This window comes from Lycium ferocissimum, chromosome 10 (genome assembly GCF_029784015.1).
Source record: "Lycium ferocissimum isolate CSIRO_LF1 chromosome 10, AGI_CSIRO_Lferr_CH_V1, whole genome shotgun sequence".
Taxonomy (NCBI): Eukaryota; Viridiplantae; Streptophyta; class Magnoliopsida; order Solanales; family Solanaceae; genus Lycium; species Lycium ferocissimum.
In genome coordinates this window covers 44,716,333-44,736,489 of record NC_081351.1, presented here as the reverse complement: position 1 = coordinate 44,736,489, position 20,157 = coordinate 44,716,333, and the positions used below count along the sequence as shown (strand labels likewise).

General features: G+C 30.6%; 1 protein-coding gene across 1 annotated transcript; it reads right to left on the bottom strand.

The window, feature by feature from the left end:
* Nucleotides 1–816: 816 nt before the first annotated feature.
* Nucleotides 817–15,651, bottom strand: LOC132034027 (beta-glucosidase 12-like). Its single transcript, XM_059424239.1, has 13 exons — nt 15,438–15,651; nt 14,861–14,930; nt 6,585–6,643; nt 6,396–6,471; nt 6,117–6,194; nt 5,928–6,015; nt 4,714–4,969; nt 4,351–4,466; nt 4,038–4,258; nt 3,744–3,775; nt 3,336–3,438; nt 2,120–2,222; nt 817–1,260 (listed from the first exon to the last, which is right to left on the bottom strand). The coding sequence occupies exons 1-13, from the start codon at nt 15,612–15,614 to the stop codon at nt 1,092–1,094; spliced, it is 1,548 nt and encodes a 515-aa protein (XP_059280222.1). The 5' UTR covers nt 15,615–15,651; the 3' UTR covers nt 817–1,091.
* Nucleotides 15,652–20,157: the final 4,506 nt, after the last annotated feature.

Here is a 20,157-nt window from a genome sequence, read left to right as displayed (position 1 = left end):
TTTAATTTTTATTATATTAAAACTCCATTAAAAGATAGCCAAAGTCTACGGAAAAAATAAGTTACCGCATATGTATCAATTATCCAAATTTGAAGAGATATAATCAATTTTAATAGTTAATTATATTAATAATTCATTAAAAAGATAGCCAAATTTTTGTGGCGGGGGGGGGGGGGGGAATAAGTTACTACATATGTATCAGTTACAAAAAAATTGGGAGATATAATTAATTTTAATTGAATTAAAAATTCAAAATCTGCGGGAAGAAAAAAGTTATCGAGAAGTTGTTGCTGTTTCTAATTCAAAACCATTGTTAGGTTTCTAACTTTAAGTATCCTTTCCACATGTAATAATATAGTAGATCCTTATTATAATATATATCTCCTATTTTTAGATTTTATCTTAAAAGTATCAAGTGGCTTGTTCTTAATATACTGTTTGGCTTAATATCAAGCTTGACTACCATACTTTAATATAATATATATTTATAGTATGTAATTGCATGTGTTGATTGAAAAGTCATTTATGTGATAATTGATTAATGAACGGAATTTCTCTTAATTTCCTTTGATTTAATATTTTTGTATGTGTGAGGTGTTTATATGATATAATTGAGTCATTTCTTGAAAAGTTTAAGTCATAATTCTACATTATATGTAAGTCGATGTTGAACAAACTATATATTATAACCGACTTATGTACCATATTTTATTGAAACCGAACTCAAAAATACTGAATGATACCAAATTAATTTAGTATAGTAATAGTATCATATTTTTAAAACTGAAAAAAAAAAATACCATACCGCACCGGACCAAAAACAAATATGGTGTTCCTTCATTTAATTTAAACTTGAAAGTTTTATGACAACCCCTTCAAAGAGCGGAAGCTATAAATTCTCTTTCTTTCCCATAAGTTACAGCAATAGCCAATGGGCATCATATTGTTACAACTTAATTTCTTCTCCTTTTATTAGAACACCCTTTTCATAAATAACAAAACAGATAATGAATATATGGCCAATAGCACTACTTAAGTTCTTCAAGATTTTATACTAAAAAAAAAAAAAAAAACGATCATGCATGATAACTTTATTTGAGAAGGAATCTCTTCATCCAAAGAGCAGAACGTTTGGGATATCGTTTTAGATTATTCTTGTAATCTATGAAATTGATGCCGAATCTGTGCGTGTATCCTGATGCCCATTCAAAGTCGTCGAAAAATGACCATGCAAAAAAGCCCTTAACATTTACTCCGCCCCTGAGGGAAAAAAACAATTACTTATTTATACCCTTTTTTCAAATCTGAAACAACAAAAAACTGATTGGTTTAGATTCATTTTTTTCTTTCAGCGAGCGTATCCGAAGCCTGTTGGCTCAACTAATCCGAATATATCATATTTCCTTCGTCCACTTTTACTTGTTCACTATACTAGAAATAGATGTCCACTTTTATGTATCTAATTTGAGAAACCAGTAGATAATTTACCATTTTATACCTATTCTCCCTTATTATTAAGTACTAATCATTTCTAATTCATTTCTCCACCCACATCTATTTTTCACTTGTGTATCTCTTTGCAGATAAATATAATTCAAACCCATTCATCTCTATTTGCTCTTTCCCTCTACAAAAATTGTGATTTCCGGTAGAGTTTTCAATATGAATACTCAGGGAATGGAAAAAGAAAAGGAAGATTAGAGAGTTTCCAAATGATGAGGAAGAAGGGGCAATGTGACTGGAATAAGAAAAACAAAAATTGGGTACATTGTTAATCTACACACACACTCTCTTTGTTCTAATTTATGTGATACTTTTGCTTTTCGAGAATTAGTTTAACTAAATTTTGAAGCTAAATTGGATTAAATTAAATCAATATTTTAAAATTAAAATTAAATTTTGAAAACTACATGAAAAGTACTATAAGTTGTAATTTTTTTTCATATTAATTTGGTGAAAAAATACATCTTAAAATATTGATCAAAATTCATGCAGTTTGAATCTCGAAAAGCAAAAAATATCACATAAATTAAGATAGAGGAAAAGTATCAAAAAGTATACATATATATATATATATATTTCATCTGGCTAGCTATAAACAAAATAAAGGAGTACTCACCTAAAAGACCTATAAAGAGCCTTAATATGGCTTTTGTAGAAATCAACCCTCTGAGAATCATTGATACCTTTTGCGACATCATCAATATTGGACTCACCCAGTCCTGATAACAATCCCAAACGAATTTCAATTTAGTAGTCATTTTGCCATGATTTCATATTTTGATTTCAAATCAACATTTATTTATGCAATTTGCATAAAATTTCAATTTCGACTTCATATCATGATTTCAAATCTCAAATTCTTAACGAATGTGTGATTTGTGATTCCAAATCATGATTTCAAAAAAAAAAAAAAAAAAATGTAAAACTTGACCCATACATTTATATTTTGTATAAAAAAATGATCCATAAGTTGGTAGATATATTTAGAAAATAATTTTGCCATACAACTGCCATATATTCTGAAGAAAACATGTTTATTTTGGAGCACTCCTCTGTTTTAAGTATGTTTGATAGGTGGCTTTCTTGTTTATAAACTCATAGTAGACTTTTTGCTTTGGGAACCATAATCATATAAACATGGCAATAAACTAGGCTTGCACTTTCCCTTTCCTAAAAGTGTCAATTATTGGTGGAATGCTCGGTGAATTAGATGACATTTTTGTTTGTACGCATCAGATGCAAAAGATTAATTATTTTTCAAAATGTGTAATGTTACAAATTTTTTTGCAGGAATACCAAAGGAGTGATGAAATATTCAAGGAATACTAACATGACGATACGGTTGCTAATGATATTCAGGGAAATGCATGCTCGATGTGGATTTTCAAACCATATGAGAGGATTATATTAAAGAGTAGTTACACTGCAACTCATGTTCAATTTTCCTTTTTATTGAACTAAAGGTTATTCAATTGATGTTGTATTTCTTCAGAAAGGCTTTCTAGTAGCGAATTAATTTTGTTATGAACTATGAATTACTCATCGGATAAGATTGTATGAGAATTGGGAAAGTTTTGGTGGTTTTCACAACTTGTGGGGTTTTTATGTCTATGAAAAAAAAATATAACTTAAGAAATCCAAATTTCATGTTCAAATAATACAGCAACTTCAAATCATCATGATTTCATATAATAATTCAAATCGTGTCCAACCGGCTTCTTTGGAAGTAAGGTTTAATTCAGAGGCATTAATTAGTATATTCAACAAATACTACTTGAAAAGCAATTAATCTAGATATATATCATTTTAAGCTCAATGAATAATTTGCTTACCGCACTCTGTGACGTAAACAGTTGGATTCTTGTAATATTTCTTTGTGTAAACAAGAAGCTTATAAAGTCCCCATGGAGTAACATAGGTATTACTGACACCAGTCTGCAAATATTAAAATTTATCAAAATAGTGAAAGAGAAAACGTCTAAAGAATTTTATTTTCTTAAACAAAGTCAATCTTTTTTATTTTTTCTTAGTTACTTTGTAGTTCAAATTAGTGTCATAATTTGCTAAGATGAGCCCAAAATTCAAATTTCTAATTTCCAACATGTCAAGTATTATTTCTAATAAAATTTGAAAATGCACCATTAGTTGAGATTAAAGAGGTCAAATAAAAAAGAAAACAAAGAAAAGATAATGAGATGGTATAATTAAGCTGAAATGTCAATTGAGAGAGATATACGTACTGGATCACCAATCAACTTTCCGTTTCGCGAAGCTACAAAAACATAAAATTATCTAAAAATTAAATTAAAAACAATTCAGAATAATCATAATGATCACATGAAGATCAACTCTGCATTACACGAAATGATGCAAGTATGAGTACGATCAAAATGGTTTATACTTCTGTGGTGCCGGTGAGAGTCTCCCACACGATAAGTATGAATTCAGTTCTCACTGTCCCCTCTTCAGTGAAAAAGAAAAGAAAAGGAGAGCGTATGATTTTGGGTATTGAGTCCATAGTTCCAAAAGCTTACCCGTTTGATTGACTTGATTATCAGTTGTGGAACTGATATTCACAGTATTTGGTGGGGTAGAGAGATGAGCTGCAAAATATGAGGTGTAATAATTCATTCCTATGAAATCAAAGGACTCTTTCACCAATTTAGATTCATTTGGGGTAAACTTTGGTAGTCGCTTGCCGACGAGATTCCTCATAGTTCTTGGATAATCTCCATAAGTCAATGGGTGCAAAAACCTGTCACCGTATTATATTTCACATTTTTATAAATTATAAAAATGTAAAGTACTTTAAATAAAAATATCATTACTAGCTAGTTCTGTTCTTACCATCCTAGCATAAAATCAAGAGCCCTTTTAGATGCTCTTTTATCCTCTGATTTGTTGGAGAAAGGTTCGAACCAAGGTGACTCCAATACAATTCCTATTTCACCCTTTTGAATTGGCTGCACTTGGGTATGTAACCACCAAATTCAACAAAAACAAAGTTAATTCGCTTTTTATTTTCACAAAGTCAAAATGCATTATTGTTAAGAGTCCTACATCGGCCCTTTAAGGGATTTGGTGGTCTCCTTATATGGACTCGGGCAACCTCCCCTCATGAACTAACTTTTAAGGTTGAATTAGGCCCAAGATCCATTTCTTTACAATTATCACTAGTAACTTATTATTACTACTAAAATTTAACTGAACCTTGTATTTTTGTGTGTATAGTTTGGCAGCAGCTCCATGAGCAAGAAGCATATTGTGTCCGACTATATAAGGCTCAGTTGCAGAGTTTCCAGTGGAGCAGTTGTTGTTCCTCCAGGCAGAACACCGGCCAGGCGCAATAGAACCGGCATCATAACCTATTGATGCAAATATAAATGGTTCGTTTATGGTTGTCCAGAGCTTGACTCTGTCTCCAAAATGTTTGAAACAAATCTCCACAAAATCTAGGTAATCATCCCTGTCAAAATCAGATGCACGACTAGTAATCAGAGGCTAATTCAAAATTTGAATTTAATAGATTAAGTCGTTAAAATTCTTAATAGTACATATTTTCGAAATTATATGGGATCAGAACATATTATAATTTGTCAAAATTTTAGTAATTTTTGTGTGTGTATATATATAATATTAGGTTCGGCAAGCTATATATATATCCGTGTTGAAAATATTAGGTTCGGCAAGCTAATCATGTTTTGGAAACAATCAATAAGAAAAAGGCTAAAAATTTTCTCTTAGGCGTTTTCTTGTATGACATAAATTAAAGTTCTTGTGATGATAAATGTGTTTTGTAAAGGAACACGTCTTAATTCTTTTTTGTCATTTTGCTACAAATTTGGTAGAGACATGATGGCAGTGAAAGATGGGAAGTGGTGCATTGATGGCGTTTAGTGATGATATTCATGAGTACTAACTAAGACTAACGTGTCTAACATGTCGATACAAGCAGCGGCGGAGCTGGTTGGACCAAGGGGTTCATCTGAACCCCATTCGGTAAAAAATTACATTGTATATAAAAAGTTAAAATTAATTTTTTTATGTATATATAATAAATGTTGAATCTCCTTAACATCTTCCTATGTTTACTTCTTTATTTTTTTTAACAGCCTCTATAGAAATCTGGCTAGCCACTCATACAAGTAATATGGAACAATAGTGAAGTACTCCTCTGCATAGTGCCTGGTATTTTTTTTTTTTAAATACAGAGGACACATATACTTTATCATACTGGTAATATGTATATATCTTCGACCATGCTGTGGAATGTTTTTAAGAGGAAAAACATTTTCAAATATTTTAGCTATGTCATGCAAGTGAGGAAACAATTTAATTTCTTAAAGTATATAGTCATACAAAATGGGACTTCATCTTGAGACATATATAGGTACAGAAATTAGATTTTGGAGTAGTACACTTACAAGATCTTAGGGCTTAGAAAGCCAAGGTATTCATCTTCAAGGGCTTGAGGGAGATCCCAATGAAAAAGTGTAACTAGAGGTTTCATCCCTAAATTTCAATTTTAAAGTTAGTTTTGATCAAAGTACTTACTTGTGCAATGTGTGTGTGTTTCTGCATGTGGGTAAGACAGAGAGAGAATTAATTAGTACCAAGTGTTATTATCTCATTGATGAGATTGTTGTAGTAGTCAATACCAGCTTGATTTACTCCTTTACTTAACTTCCCCTCTGGAAATACACAACATTCAAGATGCATGTATAACATCAGGAAAACATTCTGGATATATATATATCACTTAAATAAGAGTTTTTTCCTTTTTTGCTGGATGGAAAATAATCAACCAATTAAGGTTAATCAGGGTACTGATTTTTCATCTTAGACAGGTCAACTTAATTAGCAAAAGGGTAGATAATACAGAATCATCTTACGTGGTAAAATTCTTGTCCATGCGATAGAAAATCTGAAAGAGTCCAGTCCTTCGAATTTTGCTAGTTTGACATCCTCCTGCATACGACGGGCAGTAATATTTGTGTACTAGTTTTTGTTTTTATTGTTTTATTAAGATAAAGTATTTCCTCATCTTATTTCCTTTTAACCAAATCAATAATTAATAGTACCTTGTAACGATGATAAAAGTCCAGAGCTACGTCTCCATTACTACGGTCCGATATTTTTTCTGCAAAGAGTTCGCAATAGTTTATAATCTAATGCTTAAATTATTATTTTTCTCTGTTATTGCTAGAAAAAGAAAAAAGGGAAATTGACATATAGATACAAGTTCTAGATAAGATTGACATATTTTTAACCCAAAAGTCTATAGCAAAAATTAGGCCTAAAATAATTGGTACTATGTAGTCGAATTTGCAGTTTGCCTGAGCAAAAATAAGGGAGCATATCTTTCTTTTACCTAATTGTAACCTTAAAATTAGGGATACAATTTTTTTCCCTTTATTTTGTTACGTGATATCCCTAAAATTAGGGATCCAGGAACCCAATAAATAGAAAATTCCAGTAAAGAAATCTCTTCAATGTTTCTCTCTCTTATTTCTTCCATCTCTCCATTACTGTGTATATCTCATTCATTTTTTCACTCTCTTTTCTTCCATCTTAAATTTTTCCTATCAAAATCGAAAATACATCATGATATCTTAGGAAGTGTAGTAAAAGAGTACCATGTATACATTCTGATATGTATATTATGAAGTACCATGTATACATATTAATGTATCTTTGTGAAGTAACATGTATTTGATTACAGAGAATAGTTTATGTATACATTTGATGTATAAAATACAAAATAATTTTTTTTTCCTTTTTCAAGAATAGTTTATGTATACATGTAGTCGTCGGAAGAGAATACTTAATGTATACATTTAATTGATGTATTTTTTTATAATTTAGAAAAACGAGTTCAATTGTTATGTGCACAGCTATATGTATCCAAATCAGAAGGTTTATACAATATGTCCATGCAAACCCAACTAAAATCAAACAATAAACCAAATGTATTCAACAAACAAGCACGTGTATACAATAGATGTATACAAAACATATGCAATAAAACCCAGCATGTGTATACATTTCGTTTATATACCAAATGGTGTATACAATATATGTTTTGTACATATTCAATAAAAACAATAACCAAACACATGTATACATTAGGTGACTGTAACAACCTGGAAAAAAAACCCAGAAGGTGTATACAATATATGTATACAAAATACAGCATCGATAAAAAAACAAGAACCCAAATATATGTATACATTAGGTGTATACAACTCAAAACTGCATTCATCATCCAATGCACGAATTCGATCAAACAGATTCAGAATCAGAATTATCCATATCAAAATCTTCGAAATCAGAATCTTCAGATTCAGAATTATCCATATCAGAATTTTTGAAATTGGAATGTTCAAAATCAGAAACAGAAGCCCAATTCTTGCTAAAGTTCTTGGAAGAACTTTTCTTCCCCATATATTTGTAGTATAAATCAACAAAAGGCTCCAAAATTGATCCGAAGGTGTATCCCTATTTTGAACTCTGCTAAACCCAATAAATTTTTTTGAAAATTTACTGTTGTTATGAGAGTTTATTGTGAGAGATTCTTGTAGTAGGAGTTCTAATTGATTGATTTTAGGAGAAGAAAGTGGTGAGAGTTGAAAAGGAGAGAGAATGAGAAACTGGAAAGAAGAAATGACAGAAACTATCATATAAAGAAAACAAATGTGGAGAGAGAAGGAGAAGGTGGGAACCATTTTTTCTCAAAAAATTATGGGTCATTGTGTGCTAAACTAGTTGACCCAAAATATGCATATTGGCCTTTTTGTGCCAACTTATTAAAGATTGGCTAATATATGCCAATTAAGTCTAACACTTAGCACACCGTGCCAATCCCCAAGAAAAAAATCCAAAAGATAATATAGGCTTAATTTGCTAAAAGAAATCTAGTAGAATTAGTGGCCCACATTAGTACAGATTAGGGAAAGTCACATAAATACAACTTTTTAAAATGGTAATTAAAAAGATTATAAATACTTTTAAAAAATTACATAAATACTACTTATTCAAAATTTTAATTTTTCAATTACAAAAATACAACTTTTTACATTCCACAAATATCAATAATACTTAATTTTAGGAGTTGCTTCAATTAATGCATATTCACTTTTTACTTTCTCTTCAAATCATTACCCCCTCCCCCCCCCCACCCCCCACCCCCAACACACACAACCCAATCAAAAAAAAATTATGAATAGGGCATAAGAGAGAATGTAATTATTCAAATAAACAAATAAAATTAACTTCAAATCCCATCTCTTTTGTTTAAAAAAGAATTTTCGTTTCCTCCTCTTTGTTCTTCTTTTTTTATTTTCACTTAATGACTGATGCAATTATTTTTTTGTGACTAAAAAAAATTACTTAAATATTAATATTAAAAAAAGTACTTGAAAGTGGTATATGGTATATGGATATGGTATACGAAAAAGGCTCAAATATGCCATCGAACTATCAGAAACGACTCATTTATGACACTCATCAATAGTTTGGCTCATTTATGCTATCAAACTATTAGGAATGACTCATTCATGCCATTTTCCAAAAAATTCGATTTTACAATACCAGATATGACACTTGGTCACCAATTAGAGGTCCACGTCGTTTAATTAAACCAGCACCAATTAAATCCTAAATTAAACTAAAACCCGACCCACAAATCTGTGCTGGTTTAATTAAATGACATGAACCTCTAATTGGAGCCCAAGTGTCATATCTGGTATTGTAAAACCTGCATTAATGAAAAATGGCATGAATGAGCCATTTCTGATAATCCGATGGCATAAATAAGCCAAACTATTGTCGAATGGCATAAATGAGCCATTTCTGATAGTTCGATGGCATATTTGAGCCTTTTCCGTATGGTATAAAGAAAAGTACAAGAAAATATACCTAGAAAAGAACATGGTATATTCCAATTGGTAAATTAAAATTGAAAATATGATAACGAAATTTTTGTGGATATAATATTGAAATTAGTATATTTAAGTTTGTATATTATATAGAGTATAATATAGTAATACCTTTTGTGTATATAGTATATAATATTACAATATATAATATATATAATATAGTAATACCTTTTGTGTATATAGTATATAAAATTACAATATACCTAATATATGTAATATATTATTCTAACTGTAAATTATATATTACGAGCATATGTGGATGATATATGGTATAAGTATACTTCATACTAAAAAAAATATATATAATATACTATGCACATATACTATTTGGTATATAAAGCAATAGTGATACTAATTATATATGTATGTTTTAAATATGTTTTTTGCTTAAATTTTACCGATTACTCTCTTTACTAATTATATGGGGAATATATCTATTATACGCGCATATATGGATACTATACGGTAGAAGTATACATTATACAATATAATATACACATAAAACAACATATCTAATATATTAGTGTAAATGTAAAAGTGAAAATTAATTACATATGTATATTAAGTATCTTTGCTATATGTATAAACTATAGATATACGATATATTATTCTAAGTGCAAATTATGTATTAATTGTATGTTATATATATTATATCAAGACTATACCATTAATATATCATTCTTAAAAAGACTATCAAATATGATTTTGCTGAAGATTTTTATTGGTGGTCATTATAATTACTTTGTTTCAACACCAAAAAAAAAAAAAACAATTAATGAAAAAAACATTATTCATATATGAAAACAATACCTTTATTCTATTTTTGGGTAAAAGAATCTTCATATATCACCTAATAAATGCCTACGTTTTTAAAATCTGATGGTGGGGTGCTTTTCTAACTTAGGAATGGTTCTTATCATAGTAACTAATAAATATATAATTAATTGATTAGCTTAAATGTAGGAATTTTATTATAATGTGAACTTCTTGATTTGGGGAGAGAGAATAGGCTCTTTTTTTGTATACCATGTATATTATTTTGTTGTACTAAATGTAATAATGAAATTGATTGTAGATTATGCAATAATTTACTCATTTACTAGTATTTATGTAACTTGCCCTACAAATTATGCTTTGGTCTATTTGGAGGAAGAGGAACCACATGCTATTTTGAAATACCAATAATTTGGCTGACCCTGCTTCCATGACCTTCGAGCTATTGAATTATATGGTCTTCCAAAACCTTCACTCTCCCTTCGCAATCTATCCCTATTAAGTGGGCTTTTCAAGATAAATAAATGTATATGTTAAAAATGATATAAATTTTGCTATTTATGAAAAGATAATACTCTCTCTGTCCCAAAAAGATTGTTTTAACGATCACATGTGAAAGTTTAAGAAATAAAGAAAGACTTTTGAAATGTGTATCCAAAAATAAGCGTAGATATTTGTGTGTACGTAAATTATCTCATAAAGTTAAATTATTTCTAAATATAGAAAGGGAATAATTTTTTAGGGACAGACTAAAAAGGAAAGAAGGACAATCTTTTGGGACAGAGGGAGTAGTTATGTCACTTGTGTAACTAATTAACTATGTAACTATTGCTCTTATTCGTAAAACTTTCCAACAATTTTAAAATTTTATATTAAATCGTCACATATTTTCACACGTGTTGACCAATCATAAGGAAAACTAGGAAGACGTCTTATCAAAAAGAGTTCGCAATAATCTTTTATGAGATTGCTACACTGCATCACCGAAATTTTGAGGCTAATTTGTTCCACAAAAGGTAAAATTATTTGTGGAGTTTGAGCAAGTATAATCTAAGTTACAAACTGTTAGGGTTTTGCCCTGATTTTTCTTATCATATTTGGATTTACCTTTTTCTAAAGGGAGCCAAAGAGTTTACCATGTTTGGTTTTACTTTTCCCAACAGGAAAATTTTAATATTCCGTATTTAGGTAACCTCTTTCTTCTTGGAGGAAAAGGTTTTTGGACCTCTATAAATTGAAGAATCCCTCTCATACAACACAAGATATAAAAACATCCACAATGTAATTTTTTAGAAAGTTTTGCTTAAGGAGAGATTTATTCTCTCTATAGTTTTAGAATATTTTTTTATATTAGTATTATCATGTGTAGGTCAATTGACCAAACTCATATCATATAACAAAGTCCTTTTTATAGTTTTCCTTGTCGTCTGATTTATCGTCGTTTGAGGTTTTCAATTATAAGCTTCCGCATGATGCCCTGATTATTTCGATCCCAACAAGTGGTATCAGCGCCAACGGTTCAACAAGGTTAAAGACAGGTTCAAGGTGGATCAATTCAAGTCGCAACCAATTCGATGATAATGAAGATTTCTGTCGAAAAAAAAAATATATATTTGGAGTACTACATGTGGAGATGAATTTTCAACCATATTTTCAACAATCCTACTACTGCATATTTTTTAAAAAAAAATTATTTTTAACTCATGCCTACTTTTAACGTATGAGCTCAAATTTTCAACCTTTGCTTACTTTAGACGCTTGGGCCAATTTCAACCCATGTTCAGTTTTAACGCATGCATGGGCTCCACTTTTAACCTGTGCACACTTTTAATGCACTCAAATTTTTAACCCATGCCTACTTTTAACCATAACAAACAGCAGTGATGAAAATTATTTGAAGAAGACGGATCAACTTTTGTAAAGAAAATCTAGGCCAAAAGGGGAGATTTGTTAGGGTTTTGCCCTGATTTTCTTATCATATTTGGATTTACCTTTTTTGAAGGGAGGCAAAGAGTTTACCATATTTGATTTTACTTTTCCCAAAAGGAAAATTTTAATATTGCATATTTGGTCAACCTCTTTCTTGGAGGAAAAAGTTTTTGGACCTTTATAAATTGAAGAATCCCTCTCATACAACACAATACATAAAAACATCCACAATCAGGGGCGGATCCACCCTTTAGGGTGGGGGTGGCATGGCACCCCCTAGATTAATAAATTTTTTATATACTTATGTTGTAATTTGCTTAAATTAGGTTAAATATTTGATCATGCTACCCCCAGTCGTAAATTAAACAAAGGTGCCACGGCAGGTAGACAAAAGTTTGAATCTATCTTGAACATTTTCCGACTCCCGTTTTTGTTTGTGCTTTTTACTTCCTTTGTACCAGTAATTCCCTTTTCGGCTCTCCCAATTTCTATTTATCTTTTTATTATTTATATTGCCTTTCCTCTTTTCTATTATTTTATCTGTGATCTCTAGCGAGAACACACAAATAGAAACTTCAAAATCTCTTAAATTAAGCATTTCTCTTAATCTCAAATCTATAAGTATTTAAATTGAAAAACTTGGCCCTCGATGGAAATTTGGATTGAGATCAAAATTCATTTTTTTTTTATAATTTCTTTTGTTTATTACTCCCTCTGTCCATGTTTACTTGTTTATATTTGACTTGGGACACTTTTAATAGGCAATAAATAAAATGAGAAATGAATTGGAGTACTTAATAATAAGGGTAAAATAGGTATAAAATGGTAAACTATGTCTTGGTTTTTCAAACTATATAACTTACAAGTAAAAGTGGACATATATTTTTAGTATAATGGACAAATAAAAATGGAGGGAGTGTATTATAAAAATTTATGCTATACTATAATTATTACAAACTATATAACTTACAAGTAAAAGTGGACATATATTTTTAGTATAATGGACAAATAAAAATGGACGGAGGGAGTGTATTATAAAAAATTATGCTATTCTATAATTATTAAATTCAATTTAAATCACTTTACTACTTAAATTGTGATGGAAAATTCGTAAGCCTTTGCTTAGAAAAAACATGAAATTTATGATTTGTTTTTGAGAACTTGTAGTTTATCTAATTCTACATTTACTTATGGGGTGTAGTTACCTATTGAAGAGTTTTTCTATTATTTTTCTTATTTTGATTGGTGTAATTCCCTTATTGAAGATGTTATTTACTTGTGCAAATTCATTTTTTAATATACATAAGAGATGCAAGTCCCTTGGTGAAAATGTTAATTTTACTTCTGTTGTTAATGGGTGTGATTCCTTGTTTAAGATGCTAATTATGTTCGTTTCTTGATTTTTGAGATGTAATTTTTACAATTGCAAATGAAAAAAACTCTATTAAGTTGACCCGAATAAACTAAAAAGAGATGGACCCGACCCAAATACACGTTCCTAACAAGATGTGTATTGAAGAAAATTGTGGCACCCGCCACCTTCAAATCCTAGATCTGCCTCTGTCCACAATATAGTCCTTTAGAGAGTTTTGCTTAAGGGGATATTTATTCTCTCAATAGTTTTAGAATATTTTTTTATATTAGTATTATCATGTGTAGGTCAAATGACCAAACTCATATCATATAATAAAGTCCTTTTTATAGTTTTTCTTATCGTCTGATTTATCGTCGTTTGAGATTTGCAATTATAAGCTTACTCATGACGCCCTGATTATTTCAATCCCAACACAAATATATTCTTGTTCAAAACTGTTGCATAATGGTTTCTACCATTCCATATTTTGTTTTGGAGGTAAAGGTATATGTCTTCTTCCATTTACTCTTCTTTTACGACATATACATATCGGGGACAGTTTCGGCTGCGAGTTCACATGAACTCAGTCATTTTTTTTTCTTCTATATATGTTTAGAAATTCCCTAAACATCTATAAATATTTGATTGTAAACCCAGTTGTTATTATATATATTAATTCGAAGTTTATATATGAACTCATAAATTTTAATCCCTGAACTTTGACACTAACTTGCAACTTTACAAACCTATAAAAGTTAACTATGTACACTAACTATCTGCCGGACGAATATAGAGAATAGATCGACCATGAGATGATTGGTAGCTACCTGACTGTCTAAAAATGGTCCCTCTAAAAGAACTAATCACTACAATAGTAGTGCATGGAAAGGATTTGAGTGATTTTTCAAGAACACAAGGCCATTTTCCAGATTTGACCTCCTGGATCTATATATGGTTTAATTAGGTGTTGCTTCATGCTTGGAAGTTGATTAAAGTCAACTCTGTGGTTAGTGCACAAAACTAAATGCAAGATAAAAATTCAATGACTAAGAATTACTAATTACTCCCTCTGTCCCAAAAGGATTGTTCTCTTTTGACTTGGCACAAAGTTTAAGAAATACAGGAAGAATTTTGAAATGTATGGTCCAAAATAAGTCTTAGATATTTGTGTGGCTGTAAATCATCTCATAAAGTTAAATTGTTTCTAATTATAGAAAGAGAACAATCTTTTTGGGACAGACTAACAAGGAAAGGAGGACAGTCTTTTTGGCAAGAGGCAGTACAAAGAAAAAATGGGAGTGAAAATGCATTAAAATTTATGTGTTGAGAGAGAGATAGAAAGCATGGAAAAGGAGATTTAGACCAGGATAAGTGTGGGTGAAAGTATCCCAAATACTTGGCCCTTTGCCATCTTCATTCCACGCACCTTCATACTACAAAATTAACAACAAACTAAATGAACAAACAACTCTTTCGAAAATGCAAATGCAAGCACTGATTAATTAACGACCCACCAAGCAAGGGCATGTTGCGCGGTAGTAGTCAGTTCAAGGAAGTGAAACTAAGACAGGAAACTTCCCCTTTTTTTGACTTTTAAGTAAGTAAGACCCTGTCCTCTTCCCTTTCGACATCAAGATAATTGACGAAGGTATACCAAGAGAAAATATATTACTCTATCCCTCCATCCCAATTTAAGTGTCTTACTTTTCTTTTTGGTCTGTCCCAAAAAAAGTGTCTCTTTCTATATTCAATAAATTGACAATTCAAACATCCTACATGGCAAATTTATAACCACAGGATTCAAAAAACATTTTAGTAAATTATACACATCTTTAATTTATAGCCGCAAGATTAAAAAATCTCTGTAGTCAAACTAAGACACTTGAATTAGGACGGAGGGAATACTACTTAGAATGGAAATTAACATTATTAGTAATTACCTGATAGGCAGAAGTGGAAACTCCAAAAAGAAAATCAGATGGAAATATGGTACGATTAAATGGAGCAGAAATAGTATGGCTTGGTACTTTCGCCGCCACAGAAAACTCTTTCCTAGCCAGGAAATTGGTAAAGAAGATCAAGAGGCTAATTACCAAAAATGAACCTTGAAAAGCCATAATCAGTTACTATCTGAGCTTTGGCTGTGTTTTTTGCCCTTCTTTGTACCTCGTTATATAGAGTAATTTGGAGGTCAATAACATAACAGATATTTCTTTATTTTTCAATTTTTCAATATTGCAACGGGTTGTAGATTATCTACCATAGCCTACAACAAATTAAATGAGCTATGTCAATCCTTCAAGCATCAACTTACGTGTCCCAAGTTGCATTAAGGGTGGCTCAACAATTTTTGTGGAGTAAGCATAAGAGGCCTTAAAAATATCTTTAAAAAAATTGTAAACAAATATTTTTTGAAGCCTATTTCCTAACTTTTTGATATGCAAAGTTATTAATAATTCCTTATAATCGATTTCTTCTAATATTTATATTTCAATTGATAATATAATTAATCAATTTTAATTTCTCTATAGGCATTGTTAATTTAGGTAAGATTTTCCCAATTTTAATATGTAGCAACTTTTTTCCACATCGACAACTGTTATAGAAACTATTAAACTTATTCTATAAGCGATTGAAAATGAATAAAATCATTTTATTTGATTGAGTATATCAATTAAAGTGGTATCTTCTACTTATACTCTTTCCCTTAACACTTTTAATTCGAAAAATAAGTTCAAACCATCAATATCAGGATGACTACTATGTTTCAAATTCAAATGTTGCTAAACAATTAGCTTCTTTTTTAGCTTTGAATTCTCACTAACTTCTACTGATTTTAAATAAAGCATTTCTTATTTGTGCAGCATGAAATCTTATTATTTTAATATTTTCAATGCAATTTTAATTTTCCCACATGCTTATGACGATGATTTATTTTTTAAGACTTTAGTAGAAGAAGAAAACAATCTCTGTGTGTGTGTGTGGGTGTGTATATATATACATGTAGTCCCACTCCAAAGAATGATATAAATTTCGTATAAAACTTAGTCATGTCCCAAAATACCAATTTAAATTATGACAACAGTAAAATGTATAAAATAACATAGGTTATATCGAGTAGTCCTTTTTTTACTCTTTGATATTTTCCCTTCATTTATTATAGTCTACTTGTTCCATGTTTTATATATTTGATCCAACCCACTTATTTGGCTCAAATCATATCGGGCAATTTGCACGATTGCCCTTATTCAGCGGTGGTCTTTAATTTTTGCCCCTCAAATTGCTGGTCGATCTTTAATTTTAGTCATTCGCCTAATAACCTGAGATTCCGGATTCGAATCCTGGCTTAGTAAAAAAAAAAAAAAAAAATCGCAAGGCAGAATTTCGTAGCAAAATTAGGTCTATTCGGACAAAAGTTTGTCTTAAGTTAGGCCTTAAGGCAAACTTTTGCCCAAAATTAGGTATTAAGGCAAACTTCTTCCTTAAAGCCTAACTTTTGCCTGAATAGGCTTAATTTTGGGCAAATGGTAGGCCTTAAAGCAGAGGTTCCGCAAAAGCCATCCCTTGCGCAATTTTTTTTTTGACTGAGCGGTGGTTTAAACCCACAATCTCGAAATATTTTCGGCCACTTTTAAAAGCGAAGGGCAAAAATTAAAGACCAGTGCATTTGAAGGGCAATCCTCACAAAAAAAAAAAAAAAAAAAAGAATCATATCATCAAAACATACCAAGTTTAACAAGCACATGTATACGGGCCTTAATTATTTAGTATTTTAATTTTCATACAATAATGTAATATTTAAATATGTATTCCGATTCAAGCATTTTAATCTTATAAAAATATATGAGGCCTAACATTAATCCTTGTGCATCCCTTATTACTCCATCCAAGCCGGCTCATGCCAGGTCAGCTTCAACTCGACCCAACTCGGTTAAGGCCTGACCCCGCCTCTAAATTTAATGGGCTAAGGTTGTGTTGAGACTTCAGGTAATTAATTGGTTTGTAGAGAACCTGACATTTTTAACCGGCCTTAGACAATACCTTCCCATTTAGGGGACTGGTGGGGCAGGAAATTACACTAATGATCTAAAAAGATTGTGATTTTGAGCTTTTAATCTCCTCTAGTTTTATGGATAAATTTTCAAAATCAAAAGTCCTGTCCATGTGGGATAAATTTTGTTAAACTTGAGTTATCTTACGAGGTAAGCGATGCTAAAAGTTCGAGACCACCCAATTTAAACGTCATTCTTGTAAATTGCTCTCCCAAGTCTAACTCGATTTACTTCTTCATGTTTTTTTACACGAAGTGTCCATCTTTGTGGCTGCTGGTCTTTAAATATGTCCCATTTTTTAAATACTTTGTTGCATAAATAGACTCCATTTGTTTACTACGTAACATATTGACATGTTTACTTCACCACCACCAACAATCCCTGTGCAACCTTTACTAAAAAGTGTCAGCTAATATCATCCACATAAATGCGAGATTTTTAATGTTACTATCCTCAACTACTAGCAGTAGCACAGCCACCACCAACTATCACCGTCACCCACAACTACCATCAATCACCATATAAATTTATTTTTTAAAATTTGGCGATATAGTATATATTAAATTAATTCATTTTTTGTTTGAATTTTATTTAAATTTTCAATGAAGACAAATTCTATATGTTCAAATGTTATAAAACAAATAGTCTTAATTATTTATCATTCAGATCTTAATACAATACTTAATATTCATACCGTTTAAATTCAGATGTCTTAATATAATGCACATCTTAGAATGAAGATGCGCATTCGGATATTTCAATAACAATAAAATAAATGAGGCCTAAACGTTAAGCTACTGAGAAAGACATTAATATTGACATATTTCCACAAATTACAATAATTGTTAAAAGAAGCATAGTTGAAGTAGACAAGAGTTTGAAATTGTGAGGCAATTCTTATTATTGTTACGTACAAGATTAAAACAAGCAGAACAACAAACATAGAGGAGTTACTCCAACAAGATGAAAATGGAATTAAAATGATGATGAATTTTAACCCTGAGCCGAAGAAGACTTGACAGTAGAGAGGGAAGTCTTTATGTCTTCCAAAATCTTTCTTCCAATTTCGCCCCTGCACTTGAGAATCTCTTGTATTATCTGCTCTTCCACCTGACTCATTTTTTTAAAAATATTTTTGTCTCTGTTAGGTCTCACTGATGAGTACTAGTGAGTACTTGTATGTATATATATATATATATATATATATATATATATATATATATATATATATATATATATATATATCCTCCCTCTATCTCATCTTATTTGATTGTGTTTGATTGAACACTGATTAAAAAAAACAAGGAAGATTTTCAGAATTCATGATCTAAAAGAACCCATAGATATTTGTATGACTATAACTTATCTAATTTAGGGTAAAGTTAAAAATTTAAATTTAAACTTCTTACTCTAAGGCCTAAGCATAAAAAGATCGTTTTTGGAATCCATTAGGACAAAAATCACATAAAATGACATTGAGTGAATACTACTCTATCTTCCTTTGATTGTTTATTAGTTAATTTTCTTTCTTGTAAGAGATGAATGCTATTCAAGTACATGTTTTAATGGACAGTCAGTCTGGAGGAAGAGTGGCTCCATATAAATGCGTGCACAATTGTACTACTATTACTTGTAAAGGGAAAAGACCATTATTTTAGTTGACATGTTTTTGATGTTTAGGTTTATCCCACACACTTTTGAAAATTGTAAATCTATATCTTTACTTGTAAAGGGAAAAGACCATTATTTTAGTTGACATGTTTCTGATGTTTAGGTTTAGGGCCGGACATAAATACCGAAAACCGAAAAATCGAATCGAATCGAACCGAAACTTCAACAAACCGAACCGAACTAGTTTGGTTCGGTGTTTGGTGTCCATCGTCAAAAAATCGAAACCGAAATAGCCAAACCGAAGTTTGATAAAACCGAACCAAAAAATCGAACGCGCACCGAAATTTAATTCATTACCCAAAAAAATTAAAATAGTCCAAGCCCATTAAGTTTAAAGCAAAAAAAAATCCAATTGTAATAAGTCCTCTTTTGCATGTGTATCCCTAATTTTCCATTTCAATTGAAAAAATCAAATATCCTTAACAAAGAAAGGTAACTAGGATGTCTCTTTAGGATTAATGTATGTCCTTTATGCGTTTTCTTAATTATTCTTACGGTATGTATATAACGCTAGTAATCCTATGTCATGATTATAGTTTTTGTTCTTGTGTATCCGTTTGTTTGATTTTGATTTCAATTTATCGGCTTTATGTTTTATTGCTTTTGAGAATATGAATTAGTGTCAATGGAATCGCTTCTAATATTATATTAAAAAAAAAATTGAAAAACCGAAATTGAACCGAACCGAACTTTAAAAAATCGAAACCGAAAGAACCGAACCGAACTAGTTTGGTTCGGTGTTTGGTGTCCACCTTCAAAAAACCGAACCCGAAATAGCCAAACCGAAGATTGATAAAACCGAACCGAAAAACCGATCGCCCACCCCTATTTAGGTTTATCCCACACACTTTTGAAAATTGTAAAGCTATATCTATCTATCTATCTATCTATATCTATACTATATTAAAAGCATAAATTTCAAAGCTTAAAAGTTAAA

Excerpts from the sequence above, each read along its gene's own strand:
- LOC132034027 (XM_059424239.1), bottom strand. The coding sequence starts at position 15,614 with ATGGCTTTTCAAGGTTCATTTTTGGTAATTAGCCTCTTGATCTTCTTT. Across the intron at positions 14,931-15,437 it reads TTTCCACTTCTGCCTATCAG|TATGAAGGTGCGTGGAATGA; the intron begins GTAATTACTAAT and ends TTAATTTTGTAG. Across the intron at positions 3,776-4,037 it reads TAATCAAGTCAATCAAACGG|CTTCGCGAAACGGAAAGTTG; the intron begins GTAAGCTTTTGG and ends ATGTTTTTGTAG.